Raw genomic sequence first — 17,718 nt, forward strand, 5'->3', positions numbered from 1 at the left:
GTGAACCCCTATCAGCACCCAGCAGTGCACCCTCATCAGCAGCGCAGCTACATCTCTCCTAGTTTACGTATTGCAACACAGTCACCAGTATGGCGAAAAATATTTTACCAGCAAGGAGGCCTACCAATGTCTTAGCCTGAGCGATGAGAGCAACGGGGAGCTCTCTGAGTCTCCGTCCAATTCTGATTCGGCATATGAACCCGTTACAAGCAGTGGGTCTGCTACAGTATCGGAGGAAGAGGCACGTGTGCCCATGAAAAGAAGGCATTCTGGCGTGGAGCAGCAGCCTACTACCAGCAGCGCAGTGCCATCCACCTCGAGCGCAGCAGTGCCATCCACCTCAAGCGCAGTGCTATCCACAGGGTCGCTGATAGGTCTTATTTTTATTGTGCATGGCATTGGCTTTCCCTTTAATATGTTATTGTGTGCTGTTCTTTTTTTTATTAAACCTTGGACTCTCAATGATTGTGCAATATGATCCACATGACCAGGAGGCATTAATGATGTGCCAAGAACCTTTCCAAATATCTGTTCTAACAAAGCCTCCAGATGCCCAGATTCCTGGGTATGGAGGAAAGTATGGCGTGTTAGAGGCTAAATCTCATATCACTGTCGATCAATACAGTAGTCATGACTGAATTTCAGAGTATAACGACTATCTTGTTGGGCCTTGTATCTTTTATAATATTCCTGATTTATGTGAAGTTCTTATGGAGGAAAAGTAAGATGCCCCCTGGTCCATTCCCCCTACCTATACTGGGGAACTTTCTGCAACTGTGCTCTGATGGATTACTGCCAGGCTTGATAAAGGTAAGTGTGAGATCAATATCATATATACTGTATATATAAATATCATATGAATATCTATAAAACTTCTGGTGCTGAGCATTTTTTAGAGGTGACCGTGGAATTTATGGTCTTTTCTCAACAAAGTTGTATTTACTGTACTTTGGACAGGCAGCTCAGTTCAAGCTCATGCTCCATTGTTGTTTACATCTGTGTTTCTTATGCCGCGTACACACGATAGGAATTTGGGTCAGAAAAAGCTCTGATGGTTTTTCCGACGGGATTTCGCTCAAGCTGTCTTGCATGCACACGGTCACACCAAATTCCGACCGTCGAGAATGCGGTGCCGTACAACGGGACTAGAAAAAGGAAGTTCAATAGCCAGTAGCCAATAGCTTCCGTCTCGTAGTTGAATATGAGCATGCGTAAGTTTTTGCGCGTCGGAATTACATACAGACGAACGCTATGTCGGATAGGAACTTTTTCCGACCGAAAAATAGAGAACATGCTATCAATATTTTGCTGGCGGGAATTTGGCCAGCAAACGTCCGATGGAGCGTACACATTTTCCGACCAAAAGCTCTCATCAGTTTTTTGCTGGCCGAATTTCCGATCGTGTGTACGCGGCATTATTCTGGTTGTCGTTCGATTTTCCCGGGGTTCTAGGCTTCACAGTGTAATGGCCATAACCCTTTGCAGGGCGGCCTTGACTTATTGGGTTTACTAGTCATCTCCGCTTGGCTTGTTCTTCCACGTCTAAGCCCCTGTACACACGGTCGGAGATTTCGACAACCAAATCCGTCGGATTTTGTCCGTCGGATTTTGTCCGTCGGATTTTGTCCGTCGGATCTTGTCCGAAACTGTTGCATACACACGGTCGGACTAAGTTGTCGAAAAATCCGATCATTCAGAACGTGATGACGTAATTTCGTTACGATGGGACTACGTTCAGGCTAGTAGCCAATAGCTTTGATGTAGGAATTTGATCTGAGCATGCGTGACACTTTGTCCGATCGGAATTCTCTACACATGATCGGAGTATGTCCGATCGAACCAGTTGGTCGGGAAATATTTCCAACATGTTAGGTCAGAGATTCGGACGGAATCAGTCTGATGCATACCACACACAGTCGGAATATCCGACGACACGGTCCGATAGGACACATTCCGGCAGATTCTCAGACCGTGTGTACAAGGGCTAAGGGTTCCCAGGGTTGGTACCCAACAACTTGGACGCTTACACCAATAAAGTCCTTTTTAAAAGGGTTTTATTTTGCAAGGGTAACATCCAATAACACAGTATCATATAGGAACAGAAGGCAGGGGTAGAGAACTCAGGCACCTTGAACTGCAGATACAACAAAGTCTCTTTTTTCCACCCAGAGAGTAGTCACTCGCAGCTGGGCACTTCAGGGCTGAACAGATCTCTAGCCAGAGATCATGGCAGTGAGCGCGCTAACTCAGACTTGTCAAATTCTTTAACCATGTACAAGTTATAACTTGAAAGTGAACAGGAACCGTTTTCCTCAGTACCTGGAACGTTCTCTGTCTCCTTGACAGTACTGGAAAAAGTGTGGATTCGTCAATGTCCTTCCCAACTCAGTGATCAGGCACTTCTCAGGATGCCACTTGTTGGCCCTCCTCCGAAGAGTCCTCCCCTGAGTTTACCTTCACGAGCTGCGGTGCCCCTCCAAGCCGAGAGCACACCCGGACACCTTGAATCCTCCCTCAGTTACTGCGCCTTGGACCAGCTGGTTCCGAGACTCGGGAACGGACGGATCCCTACCCCAGACCAGGCAGGTCTATTGGGGGTAACCAGCGGAACCATGTTGCGGGATGTCGAACACCCCGTGACCGGGACCCCTCGCGGGGCTACCCCGGTCCTGGAAACCAAGGCCAGACCACACGGGCCTCTCGAACTCCTCTCACTAATCACGTGACCTCAACACCTTAAGTAGCCCTTCCCAGACTCCTCAGCAAGGCCCGGCACACCCGCTGATTGGTTCAGAGAAGGCTGATACCCAAACCGTCCAACCAGGCCTGGTTCTAGCTTGTCATGCGTACCTCACTGTACACCTGACCTGACCAAGCAGAACTTCTAATACAGCCCAGCCAAACTGATGTCAAAGTTTAACCTATGTAATTAACCCTCAGAACCCCATTACTGTTCTGAGGCAAAAAATAAATTTACACAGGATCAGAGGTGGAGGAGAGGACTCTCACTGTGATAGAGCTGAACCATTCTGGAAAATAAATTAGAAACGTGATTCTTTTGCTTAGACTAAAGATCAAAATTATCTCACAATTCTGAAGAATGTTTTTATTTTTAAGATTTACAACCCCTGAAAATTAGGTTGTCAAACAAAAATGGCAGTAAAATAGGACATAATACTCTTTGCTTCAATCAAATTTAAAGAAATGTCATAACAAATAATGTAATGTGTAAAGAAATTTTTAAAAAAATGACCACTAACCACTTATCTACCGGGCACTTTTAACCCCTTCCTGCCCAGGCCAGCTTTCAGCGCTCTCACACTTTGAATGACAATTATTATTTTCTTCACACAAACAGAGCTTTCTTTTGGTGGTATTTCATCACTGCTGGGATTTTTATTTCTTTACTAAAAAAAAAAAAAAAAGGCCGGAAATGTTAAAAAATAAAGTTTTTCTTTGTTTCTGTCAGTAAAATTTGTAAATAAGTAATTTTTCTCCTTTACTGATGAGGCGGCAATTATGGGCACTAATAGGCTGCACTGATAAAAAAAAATAAGTAAAAAAAAGTGCCATCCGCCGCAGTGCCATCCTCCTCCAGTGCCACCCGCCCCAGTGCCATCCTTCCCAGTGCCATCCTCCCCAGTGCTACCTGCCCCCAGTGCCACCTGTTAGTGCTATCTGTCCCCAGTGCCACCTGTTAGTGCTATCTGTCCCCAGTGCCACCTGTTGTCAGTGCCATCTGTCATCAGTGCCACGTATAAGTGCCATCTGTCATCAGTGCCACGTGTCATCAGTGCCACATATTAGTGCCATCTCTCATCAGTGCCACGTATCAGTGCCATTTGTCATCAGTGCCACCTGTCAGTGTCACGTGCCATCTGTTGTCAGTGTCACGTGTCATCAATGCCACTTATCAGTGCCATCTGTCATCAGTGTCACGCGTCATCTGTGCCACGTATTAGTACCATCTGTCATCGGTGCCCCGTATTAGTGCCACGTATTAGTGCCATCTGTCATCAGTGCCACGTATTAATGCCACGTGTCATCAGTGCCACGTATAAGTGCCATCTGTCATCAGTGCCATGTATAAGTGCCATCTGTGATCAGTGCCACATATTAGTGCCATCTGTCATCAGTGCCACGTGTCATCAGTGCCACGTATAAGTGTCATCAGTGCCACGTATCAGTGCCATCTGTCATCAGTGTCACGTGTCATTGTCCTGGTGCTCCAGGGCCTTCAAAAGTGTAATAGGTTGTCAACAAGTTAGATGTGTAATTTATGCTCCTAGAACACATGATGGCGCTACCTGCATGTTGGGCCTCTCTATGTGGCCAGGCTGTGAAAAAGTCCCACACATGTGGTATTGAAATACTCAGGAGGAGTAGCATAATTTTTTTGGGGGTGTCATTTGTGGTATACACATGCCATGTGAGAGAAATAACCTATTACAATGACAATTTTGTGGAGAAATATTTAAAAAATAAAAAATCGCAATTTTGCAAAGAATTGTGGGGAAAAAATGACAACATCAAAAAGCTCACCATGCCTCTTACTAAATACCTTGGAATGTCTACTTTCCAAAAAGGGGTCATTTGGGGGGTATTTGTACTTTTCTGACTTGTTCGGGTCGCAAGAAATGAGATAGGCCACCAGTACATCAGATGTGATCAATTTTGTGTGATTCGCACCACAGTTTGTAGACTCTCTAACTTTCACAAAGACCAAATAATATCCACTAATTTGGGTTATTTTTACCAACGATATGTAGCAGTATAAATTGTGGCCAAAATTTATGAAGAAAAATTAATAAATTTGCATAATTTTGTCACAGAAACAAAGAAATATGCTTTTTTTTTTTTCAAAATTTTCGGTCTTTTTTCATTTATAGCGCAAAAAATAAAAACCCCAGAGGTGATCAAATACCACCAAAAGAAAGCTCTATTTGTGGGAAAAAAAGGACAAAAAATTCATTTGAGTACAGTGTTGCATGACTGAGTAATTGTCATTCAAAGTGTGAGAGCACCGAAAGCTGAAAATTGGTCTGGGCAGGAGGGGTGTTTATGTGCCCAGTAAGCAAGTGGTTAAACAAAAGAAAAATTTAATAAAAAAAAAAAAGAAAAAAAAATTTTTTTTACTTGACAAATTTGCTTTAAACTAACTTTATTTGCAGGGCGAAGTTCATCCCTTTGATCTGTAAATGAACAGAAAGATACAATGTTTTAGCAATGTTGTTGATAAACATTGCTGGATGCTCTTGTTACTTGAATCGTGGAAAAACTGGATTAAGATTGCGATTGATTATGCAGCTCTACCCCATAAATACTCCCCCTCCTTCTAGTCACTCCCTGTCTCTGCCTCCTGCAAACCTCCAAGCGCAGCGGCGGTGCGTTTATAAGGGCGCACGAGTGCCGCCCCCCCTCTCTCTCCAGTCACCCCTCTATGCTCAATGGATAGATTCATACATGGCATGAATCTATCCATGGCTGCCACTGCCATTCAGGCATCCGGGCCCCTTTTCGGGCACAGGGCACATGAATTACAGAGGCGGGGTATTTTTTTGAAGCACCTGATTAGAGCACCTGATTAGAGCCATAGGCTCTAATAGGCGTCAAAAAAGGTAAACAGCGAGCACCATGCACAGTTCACTCAGCTGGGTTAGGAAAGCGAATGAATATTCGCTTTCCTAACACTGAACCGCCTCTCCGCCAATCAGGTGCTTGGGTATGTTACCTGTCACCTGATTGGCTGAAATGACAGGCGCCGCTATTGGTCACCTATCAGAAGGAGAGTACAGGAGATGAGGACGGCAGGAGATGCATGGAGGACCCCGCTCGTCGCCCGCTGCCCCACCAAGACAGGGTAAATGCCGGGCAGACTGTGAATGGGCGGGGGGGGTCACACTGGCAGCATTCAAGGGCACACTGGCAGCATTTGATAGGCATTCTGGTAGCATTTAATGGGCATGCTGGTAGCATTTAATTGGCACACTAGCAGCGTTTGATGGGCACACTGGTAGCATTTGATGGGCACACTGGTGGCGTTTGATAGGCGCACTGGCGGCATTTGTTGGGCACACTGGTAGCATTTGGTGGGCACACTGGCAGTGTTTGATGGGTACAGTGGCAGTGTTTGATGGGCACAGTGGCTGCCATTGATGGGCACAGTGGTGGCAATTGATGGCACAGTGGCAGCTTTTGATGGCACAGTGTCTGCAATTGATGGCACAGTGGCAGCATTTTATGGCACAGTGGCTGCGTTTGATGGCACAGTGGCTGCAATTGATGGCACAGTGGCAGCATTTTATGGCACAGTGGCTGCGTTTGATGGCACAGTGGCTGCGATTGATGGCACAGTGGCAGCGTTTGATGGCACAGTGGCTGTAATTGATTTTTTTTTTCAAAAATGTTTTGCGCCCCCCAAAATTTGCCAGCTGCCACTGTCCAAGCACCATCCCTTGTCTCTACCCCCTATCCACCACCCAGAGTTGCCCCTTTTAGGGAATACAGTATCAACTGTGCTGCCAAGTAATTTGTATGGCATTTGTTAATGATAACAATGATGGCAATAAAAAGATCACTTGCAGCCAGCAAAAATAGACTCCCGGATACAAAGTACACCCCCCTAGCGACAATAAATCCCTTTAAAGTGGTCAGCAACAATATACTCCCCACCCTTCAACAGTAGATCCCCCATAAACAATAAATCCCCCACCAGCAACAATAGATCCCCTTGCAACCGCAAGCAAGCCAGCAACAAAATACCCCTCAAGTACAAAATGCCCCACCTCCAGCAACAATAGACCCCCACCCCCTCAAGAGTAGACCCCCAGCAACATTAGACCCACCCCAAAAACATAGACCCCCCCCCACAAGCAATGATAGAACCCCTGCAACAAATGATCACCCAGCAGTCAACAACAATTAAACCCCCTATAAAGACCCCCTCTGCAACAATAGATTACCTGCTAGCTATAATAGACCATAGACCCCCCCCTCCCCCCGCAGTAAAAATAGATCCATCAGCCAGAATCAATAGATTTTCCAGCATACCCAAGCACCTATTGCTAGTACATACATGCCAGTGCTGGAGGTGCTGGACCTGTGTAATGCAATCCCAGCACACGCTTAAATGTATGTTGAGGTTGAACTAGTAGAACTTATTAAATATATACTTTATACTACATAATATCTCAGCACCATATAAATATGGAACATACATTGATGCTACAGTTTTCAAAATAGTGTGTGTATATTCCATTTTTTTTTTTTAAGTTTAGGTTAGAATCAGGGGCCTAACAACAGATCATGGGATGCCATAGCAAAAATTGGATGGGGCCACCCAGTGACATCTCTCTTTGATATCTGATCGTGTCACCTGTGACAATACAGTACTTGGCATTGATTGTAACATAAAATATGCCTAAATCAAGGCCAGATAGTAGCAGATCAGTCAGCACAGGCAGTACACTACAAGCTGAGGTAGTATAAATAAAGGAATGTACAGCACAGGGTATAGAATGGGACAGGGCCGATCCTGGGCGGGTGCGCGGTGTGCACCGCACCCAGGTGCCGCAGAGAGGAGGTGACAAAGTGGCAGACTGCTCCCCTCCCTCCTCCTCTCTGTGTGCCACACACAGTCTCTAGTAAGGCAGCTGCCTTAGGGCACCAGGAGGGGGGAAGGGATCTGAAGCCGGGGGGGAGGGGGGGTGACTGTCCCTGAAGCCCTGAAGAAAATTTACGCTGCCACCGACCCCCACTCTCATCTTTATCTAGCTCAGCACAGGTACAACTGGGCGCACCGTGAGAGGAAGCACAGCCCCCCTGCTGGGTGATATGAACATGAGCCCCTTCTACTCTTCCTCCCTCCCAGGTAACAGGCATAAGACGGACTTTTTTTCCGAACACTCACTTCTTCTCTCCCTCCAGACCGTAAGCTCCAGCCCCTTCAATTAACAACGGTTCCCACCCACCAGTCCAGCACAAAGATGACAATCGCCGCTGAAGTGGGGGGCATTAAAGTTGCCACCTGTCCGGGATTCGCCTGGGTTTTAAATCATGTGTCCAGGTTTCATTCCACCTGAAACCTGGACACAACGTTCAGACAGGAAAGTGGTTTGGAACAGGGCCTGACAGATGGGTAAGTGGGCACTATGCACATCACATTACTATTTTCTTTGGAGCGCCCAAAGGTGTCCAAGTTCTGATACAAACCTATAGTGTATGCTAAAAAATAAAAGTTGCTGTGCACTGCTAAAGGGTTTGACTTGAAGAAAAAGTGGCAACCCTAGGTGGCACATGAGATGAGGGGGAGGGGCCAAGTAAGACCAGGGGGGGAGGTACCAGCGGGCACAGGAGTGGGATCAGTGCAGAGACAGAGGGATCCCTGCAGCCTCAGTGGAACTTGGAAGGTACACCTTGTACTTGGGGCTTTGTGCAGACAGCTGACATGTACGCCACGGGGTGAACACATGGACAATAGGTGGGAACGTAGGGACACAACAAGGGGAAAAAGTGAAATTACAGAGGGGCAAAATCTGCTTCCTATCCACTTGCTTATCTTGGGATCTGCCCACTGATTCCCTGTTGAGCAGAGCGAGCAGAACACTGGTCCTTTATTGCGTGGCGCTAAAACAACATATTGGCACGTGAATGATTGAGTGACTTGTATAGTGCTAGCTATGCAAACTGAATTGCCTCGGGGGTGTTTTTTGCCACCAGCATGTCTTTGGAGTGTGGGAGGAAACCCACGCAGGCACAGGGAGAACATGCAAACTCCAGGCAGATGGTGTCATGGTCGGGATTTGAACCAGCAACTCTATTAGCTGCTAGGTGAAAGTGCTAACCACTACACCACTGTGCAAAATACATCATGCGATGTAATAATTAACCACTTCACATCCCGGCTATTGTCAAATGACGTCCGCAGGAGGGATCCCACATCCTGGGCGGGCGTCATATGACGTCCTGGGCTTCCCGGGCCGTCTAGGGGGCGCTCGTGCCTGGCGGCCGCAATGTCCGCCGGGCACCCACAATTGCCAGTACCAGAGCCGGGACGTGGATCTGTGAGTGTAAACAAACAGATCCACGTCCTGTCAGGGGAGAAGAGACCGATCGTGTGTTCCCAGTACAGAGGAACACCGATCAATCTCCTCCCCTTGTGAGTCCCCTCCCCCTACAGTTAGAATCACAGTTAACCCCTTGATCGTCCCCTATTGTTAACCCCTTCCCTGCCAGTGACATTTATACAGTAAGCCAGGGGTGCCCAACCTTTTGAGGAGCGAAGGCTACTTTAGCGACTTGGAAACCAGTCGTGGGCCACAATGAGCGTAGCGGGCGGATGGCAAGTCTGTGTCCACTCTGCATATGTAGAGCAGACATGGAAGAAGCCCACTCTACCCTGAGGGCCCTCCGAATCACCCAGACAGAAGGGGACAGATCCCCCTTTCTTTCAAGAAGATAGGTAAGATAGGTGGGTGTAAACAGACACAAGTCCGTTTACATCTGCTCTATATAGGTGAATGGAGGGTCCGTTTGAGTCCACTTGAAAAACAGACAGGCGGACCCAGTCAGACTTATCGTGTGAAAGGGGCCTAAGGCTGCTTTCACTGATGCACAGCGGTTTACCTGCATCTCAACTGACCTTGATCTTCACTTCTTCCCCAGGATTCCTGCAGTTGGTTGCTGGCTGTCCTCCAGGGCTGGTACTGCTGTTGGGTACTGGTACTGCTGACTGGTACTGCTGGTGGATACTGGTACTGCTGTTGGGTACTGGTACTGCTGACTGGTACTGCTGGTGGATACTGGTACTGCTGGTGGATACTGGTACTGCTGGTGGACACTGGTACTGCTGACTGATACTGCTGGTGGACACTGGTACTGCTGACTGGTACTGCTGGTGGGTACTGGTACTGCTGACTGATACTGCTGGCTGGTACTGGTACTGCTGTTGGGTACTGGTACTGTTGACTGGACTGCTGGTGGCTACTAGTACTGCTGGTTGGTACTGGTACTGCTTGTGGGTACTGGTACTGCTGACTGGTACTGCTGGTGGGTACTAGTACTGCTGGTGGGACTGGTACTGCTGACTGGTACTGCTGGTGGGTACTACTACTGCTGGTGGGTACTGGTACTGCTGGCTGGTACTGGTACTGCTGACTGGTACTGCTGGTGGGTACTGGTACTGCTGGTGGGTACTGGTACTGCTGACTGGTACTGCTGGTGGGTAACAGTACTGCCGGTGGGTACTGGTACTGCTGGCTTGTACTGCTGGTGGATACTGGTACTGCTGACTGGTACTGCTGGTGGACACTGGTACTGCTGGTGGGTACTGGTACTGCTGGTGGGTACTGGTACTGCTGGCTGGTACTGCTGGTGGGTACTGGTACTGCTGACTGGTACTGCTGGTGGACACTGGTACTGCTGACTGGTACTGCTGGTGGGTACTGGTACTGCTGACTGATACTGCTGGCTGGTACTGGTACTGCTGACTGATACTGCTGGCTGGTACTGGTACTGCTGTTGGGTACTGGTACTGTTGACTGGTACTGCTGGTGGCTACTAGTACTGCTGGTTGGTACTGGTACTGCTTGTGGGTACTGGTACTGCTGACTGGTACTGCTGGTGGGTACTAGTACTGCTGGTGGGACTGGTACTGCTGACTGGTACTGCTGGTGGGTACTACTACTGCTGGTGGGTACTGGTACTGCTGGCTGGTACTGGTACTGCTGACTGGTACTGCTGGTGGGTACTGGTACTGCTGGTGGGTACTGGTACTGCTGACTGGTACTGCTGGTGGGTAATAGTACTGCTGGTGGATACTGGTACTGCTGACTGGTACTGCTGGTGGACACTGGTACTGCTGGTGGGTACTGGTACTGCTGGCTGGTACTGCTGGTGGGTACTGGTACTGCTGACTGGTACTGCTGGCTGGTACTGCTGGTGGGTGCTGGTATTGCTGACTGGTACTGCTGGTGGGTACTGGTACTGATGACTGATACTGCTGGTGGGTACTAGTACTGCTAGTTGGTACTGGTACTGCTGGTGGGTACTGGTACTGCTGACTGCTACTTCTGGTGGGTACTAGTATTGCTGGTGGGTACTGGTACTGCTGACTGGTACTGCTGGTGGGTACTGGTACTGCTGACTGGTACTGCTAGTGGGTACTGGTCCTGCTGGCTGGTACTGGTACTGCTGGTGGGGAATGGTACTGCTGGTGGGTACTAGTACTGCTGGCTGGTACTGGTACTGCTGGTGGGTACTGGCACTGCTGGTAGATACTGGTACTGCTGGCTGGTACTGGTACTGCTGGTGGGTACTGGGACTGCTGGTAGGTACTGGTACTGCTGGCTGGTACTGGTAATGTTGGTGGGTACTGCTTCCTGGTACTGGTACTGCTGGTGGGTACTGCTGACTGGTACTGCTGGCTAGTACTGCTGGTGGGTACTGGTACTACTGTTGGGTACTGGTAATGCTGGTACTGATTACTGGTACTGCTGGTTGGTACTGGTTCTGATGGCTGGTACTGGTTCTGATGACTGGTACTGGTTCTGATGACTGGTACTGGTTCGGATGACTGGTACTGGTTCTGATGGCTGGTACTGGCTCTGATGGCTGGTACTGGTACTGATGGCTGGTACTGGTACTTATGGCTGGTACTGGTACTTATGGCTGGTACCGGTACTGATGACTGGTACGGGTGGCTGGTACTGGTACTGATGACTGGTACTGCTGGTGATTACTGCTGGCTACTGTCCCAGATCGCGGTTTCCTGTGTCCCGACCCGGCATCTCTGAGCATAATTGTGACAGAAGCATGTGGCTGCAGTAGAGAGCAGAGCTGATGCTTCCTGTCACAGACGCAGTACATTTGGTATCACTCCGCCTGTGAAGGAGCCGGCTCTATACAGGAAGCATCGGCTCTGCTTCCTGTATCGGAGATGCTCGGAGATGGCGGATCGGGAACCCGCAATCTGGGCTTGCCGACTCGCCACCTCAGAGCAAGATGTGACGGGCCACATCAGAGGGCTCCACGGGCCAGTGGTTGGGCACCCCTGCAGTAATCAGTGCATTTTTATAGCACTGATCGCTGTATAAAAGAAAATGGTCCCAAAATAGTGTCAAAAGTGTCCGATGTGTCCACCGCAATATTGCAGTCCTGATAAAAATCGCAGATCGCCGCCATTACTAGTGAAAAAAAAATTTATAATAAAAAGTCCATAAATCTATCCCCTACTTTCTAGATACGATAACTTTTGTACAAACCAATCAATAATCGCTTATTGCAATTTTTTTACCAAAAATATGTAGAATACGTATCGGCCTAAACTGAGGAAAAAAATGTTTTTTTAAATATTTTTTGGGGATATTTATTATAGCAAAAAGTAAAAAATAATAACTTTTTTTCAAAATTGTTGGTCTTTTTTTGTTTATAACGCAAAAAATAAAAACTGCAGAGGTGATCAAATACCACCAAAAGAAAGCTCTATTTGTGGGAAAAAAAGGACATAAATTTTGTTTGGGTACAACGTCGCACGACCGCGCAATTATCAGTTAAAGCGACGCAGTGCCGAATCGCAAAAAGTGCTCTTGTCTTTTCTTTACTTCTCTTTTACCTGCCCTCTGATCCCATCCGGCCCAGACAGAGGGGAACGGATCCCCTTCCATTCGGTGGATTGGATCAGATTGGATGTAAACTGACACATATCCATTTACACCCAGCACTCCATAGAGGAGAATGGAGGGTCTGATCGGGTCCAACTGAAAACATGACAGGGGGACCTGAGATCAGAGCAGTGGTGTAATAGGAGCAGAAAGTGCCATGTGATAGATATCAAGACTAATAAATACAGCTACATTCCAAAGTCATAGTGCAATAAATAATATGCATAAAGCATACATGTCATACAGCAAGTTCAATAAAATTGTGCCGTCATAAACTTGTACAGATCCACTGCAAGCTGTTTGCACCAACTTCATTGTGTCATCACTAGGGATGAGCCGAATACCCCCCTGGTTCTGTTCGCACCAGAACTTTCGAACGGACCGAAAATTTGTGCGAACTTTAGAACCCCATTGAAGTCTATGGGACTCGAACGTTCGAAATAAAAAGTGCTAATTTTAATGGCTAATATGCAAGATATTGTCCTAAAAAGGGTTTAGGGACCCGGGTCCTGCCCCAGGGGACATGGGTCAATGCCTAAAATGTTTTTAAAAACGGTCGTTTTTTCGGGAGCACTGATTTTAATGACGATTAAAGTGAAAAAAAAAGTGAAAGATTGCTTTAAAGATCATGCCTGGGGGGTGTCTATAGTATGCCTGTGAAGTACCACGTGTTTCCCGTGTTTAGAACAGTCCCTGCACAAAATGACATTTAACGGAAAAAAAGTCATTTAAAACTGCTTGCTGTTTTAATGTAATATCTGGTTCCGGCAATATTGAGAAAAATGGCATGGGTAGCCACCCCCTGCCCATTACCAGCCCCTTTGGGTCTTGTACGGATATTAAGCGGAACCCCGAACCCATATTATAAAAAGGAAAGGCGTGGGGCCCCCAGGCCCTATATACTCAGAACAGCAGTATACAGGCGGTGAAACATGACTCATGTACAACATATATGCGTCATGCTACAACCTATAAACACTCCCCTTTCTTATCACCTCTAAAATAAAGACCATACCACTTTTTGGAGTAAAATAGGCCGTAGCAGCCTTTAACTGTATTATTATTAACAAAAACCATATAAAATCTCAAAAATATATATATCTCTTTTAAATAACGTAAACAAATAACATAGAAAACACATAACACACCACATTCCTGACTACTATCAGCTCCACCTAGTGTTGGTCTTTGCAGGTCCACCAATCAGAAAACCATCTGTAACCAAATATAGACACTGCGGTCCCTCTGCCGTGGGTTATTAGGCCTCAAGCTGACATGCTGACTCAAAGACGCCCACTTACCGCAGTATCCCCATTCCATTTTCCAACTAACCTTAGTCAACTGGGTTACCATCCTCAGGACCCATACCACCGCCAGGTCCTGACTCTGCATTTCGAACTCTTTTCCTTCACCTGCAAAGACCAAGACACCAGCCACTGCCACGACTTCCATCTTGACCTGAAACACAAAACAGACACACAACACACAAAGAGAAAGACACAACCTGCACTACTACTACCATTCCCAGGGAGGGAGGAAACTTTCTTGGCGATCTGCTGCCTATGGGAGGGAGGGGTTTACACTTTCCTCTGCTAAACCCCTCCCTGCCTCAACTCCTAGCCAATCCCTGTTCCCCTAAGGCCGCGTACACACGCGCGGACTGTTCGCCCAACTTTGTCCGTCCAACAGTTTCGGCAAACAGTCCGCTCAAACTTAGCATGGACGGACATGGCCACACACGACGAACGAACAGTCCGCTGAAACCGTGCGCGATGACGTGAACGGCACGTACGACGGGATGAAAAATACGACGTCCTATACACTGCAATGCAACCTTCCGACGTGGAAATCCTTTCTGAGCATGCGCGAGACTTAGTTGGCCGAACAAGCCTACACACGAGCGAACAGTCCGCTGAAACCTTGTTTCAGCGGACAGTTTTTCGGAATTTCCGTAAGACCTTGTTCGTCCAACTGTCCGCTGAAACTGTCCGCTGAAGCCCCACACACGAGCGGACTGTCCGCCCAAACACTGTTCAGCGGACAAGGTTGGGCGAACAGTCCGCGCGTGTGTACGCGGCCTTACACTTAAAACCCCTATCTGCCAATGACTGTCACCTTTTCACAGTCATGACAGCCCTCTGCCTATGGGTTGTTAACCCTCTCGGCGCCGGGCTTCTCTAGACAGGGACTGTGTAGGTTTGTTGTGTTAAGTAGAATCTGTTTGTAATTTTGAACTGGTACATTTTTAAACTGTAGCTCCAGTCAAAAAATCTATTTTTAAGCTTTTTGGAAAACATAGGGAAGGGTTATCACCCCTGTATAATTTGTTTTGCCGTCCATCTTTTTTCATCTCACTTCCTGTTGTCTCCTTCCGTTTGCAAGTAGGAGACGTTTGTAAGTTGGATGTTTGAAAGTAGGGGCCTGCCCTATATACTCTGCAGAAATGGCGGAACAAGGTGTTGGTGTTGCCACAACACTGTAAGCCCTCAAAGTGACTCTTGGTGGGCCCTGGAGCGCCCTGCTGTGAACGATTATATCAAGAATTGTAATTACATGCCATTGTTGAACAGTGGTAGAAAAATTGGGCCTTTGGTGGTTGTGGTGCTGGTGCCACAACACTATAAGTCCTCACAGTTACTCTCGGTGGGCACAGGAACGGGCCCTGCTGTGAAATATTAGTTAAACAGGGGCTGAAAAATTGGGCCTTAGGCACAGCTTGCTGGTGCCATAACACTGCAACCTCTACCATATACTCTAGTTGGGGGTGCAGAAATTAGCCCTGCTTTAAAGCATTGCATCAAAAATTGTAATTACATGCCCCTGTTAAACAGGGGCTGAAAAACTGGGCCTTAGGCACTGGTGCTGGTGCCACGACACTGCAACCTCTCCCATATACTCTATTTGGAGTGCAGGAATGAGCCCTGCTGCAAAGCATTGCATCAAAAATTGTAATTACACGCCCCTGTTAAACAGGGGCAGAACAATTGGGCTGGTGGCATCACCCAGAACCAAAAATGTTCTTCCAAGATATCAGCGGAGGAGGAAGAGGATAGACAGTCAATTTAACAAGACAGTCACTCAGCATCAGCATATGCAGTCTTGAAGGGATGTGATATTTAAAAAAAAACTGATTCATCTTTATGAAGGTCAGTCGATCAACCGAGTCGGTGGACAGACGCACCCTGTGATCGGTTACAAAGCCACCAGCAGCACTGAAGGTGTGTTCCCGAAAGAACGCTGTATGCAGGACAGGCCAGTAGCTCAACTGCATACTGTGCAAGCTCTGGCCAGTGATCCATCCTCAAGACCCAGTAAGCCAGAGGATTTTTGGTGGGAAAAGTGTCCAAGTCTGACCTTGCCCCTAGGTATTCCTGCACCATGTAAATCAGACGCTGGCGATGGTTGCTGGAACCGATCATACCTTGGGGCTGCGGACTAAAAACTTGTCTGAATGCATCGGTCAGATGGCCACCTTCTCCACCGCTCCTTCTGGCCGAAGCCTCAGCAACACGTTGTCCAGGACCAGGAATTTGTAACCTCCCAGTCTCTGGGAACGCGTTGCACAGACCTTTCTGCAAGGCCTCCCGGAGATGTCTCATCCTCTGCTCCCTCTGCGACAGCAAGATAAGGTCCGCAACCTTACCCTTGTACCATGGATCAAGGAGAGTGGCCAGCCAGTAATGGACCCTCTCCTTGATCCGAAGAATACGAGGATCCTTCCGCAGGCTTTGCAGGATCAGGGAGGCCATGCAGCGTAGGTTAGCTGAGGCATTCGGTCCAGAGTCCTCTGGGTCACTAAAGACAACATGATCCGCAGCTACCTCCTCCCAGCCACATACAAGTCCATGGGTTTCTTGGGACTGTAATTCATCCCTACAAGACTACTGCTGCTGATGCTGAGTGCCAGCCTCCACCTCCATGCTGACACAATCATCCTCCTCCTCGTCCTCGTCCTCTTCCTGTGTGATGGGTGGGACAGCAGGAACACTGTCTGGATAAAGGGGGCCTTGAGAGGCAAGGAAGTCCTCCTCTTCCTGCCTCTGTTCTGCCTCAAGTGCCCTGTCCATTATTCCACGCAGCGTATGCTCCAACAGGTGGACAAGAGGTACAGTGTCACTGATGCATGCACTGTCACTGCTCACCATCTTTGTGGCCTCCTCAAACAGTGACAGGACAGTGCATGCATCCCTGATCATGCCCCACTGGCGTGGTGAGAAAAAACCGAGCTCCCCTAACCCTGTCCTGGTGCCGTAGTCGCACAGGTACTCATTGATGGCCCTCTGCTGCATGTGCAGCCGCTGCAGCATGGCCAACGTTGAGTTCCACCTGGTGGGCATGTCACATATAAGGCGGTTCTTGGGCAGGTTCAACTCCTTTTGGAGCTCAGCCAGCCGAGCACTGGTATTAAATGATTGGCGAAAATGCACACAGATTTTCCTGGCCTGCTTGACGACATCCTGTAAGCCCAGGTACCTGCCCAAGAACCGCTGCACCACCAGGTTAAGGACGTGAGCCACACAGGGCACATGGGTCAGTTGTCCCTGTCGGAGGGCGGAGAGGAGGTTAGTGCCATTGTCGCAAACCACCATTCCTGGCTTAAGCTGGTGTGGCGTCAACCACCTGTCAGTCTGCCCCTGCACAGCTGACAAAATATCTGCCCCAGTGTGGCTCCTCTCCCCCAAACAAACCAGCGCAAGCACAGCATGGCATCGTTTTGCCTGTGTACTTGCGTAGCCCCTTGAACGCCTACAGAGCACCGCTGGTTCCAAGGACAGAGCACTGGAAGAGGCCATGGAGGAAGAAGAAGAGGAGGGGGGGAGGAGAGAGGTGTGTCACAACTAGTAGTAGCATTTTGGAGGCGTGGTGGCGGAACAACCTCCAACACTACTGCACCTTGTCCTGCATCCTTCCCAGCTGCCAGAAGAGTGACCCAATGGGCCGTGAAAGACAGGTAACGTCCCTGTCCATGCCTGCTGGACCATGAGTCAGCCGTAATATGCAACTTACCGCCTACCGCCCTGTCCAGCGAGGCAAGGACATTGCCTTCCACATGCTGGTA

The 17,718-nt window shown here is 48.3% G+C and overlaps 1 protein-coding gene across 2 annotated transcripts in view; it reads left to right on the forward strand.

Annotated features, from left to right (window-relative positions):
* Window positions 1-510: 510 nt before the first annotated feature.
* LOC143989684 (cytochrome P450 2F2-like) overlaps window positions 511-17,718 on the forward strand; it is a 113,955-nt gene continuing 96,747 nt past the window's right edge. The window contains exon 1 of one of the 2 annotated variants that reach the window (XM_077489953.1): window positions 511-810. In XM_077489953.1, the coding sequence (XP_077346079.1) occupies window positions 631-810 (180 nt within the window). In that variant the 5' untranslated portion in view covers window positions 511-630. The remainder of the gene's footprint in view (window positions 811-17,718) is intronic. The other variant, XM_077489952.1, reaches the window with a different exon arrangement.

The sequence above is a fragment of the Lithobates pipiens genome, unplaced genomic scaffold, assembly GCF_037356315.1.
Source record: "Lithobates pipiens isolate NorthernLeopardFrog02 unplaced genomic scaffold, aLitPip1_a1.2 Scaffold_18, whole genome shotgun sequence".
NCBI lineage: Eukaryota > Metazoa > Chordata > Amphibia > Anura > Ranidae > Lithobates > Lithobates pipiens.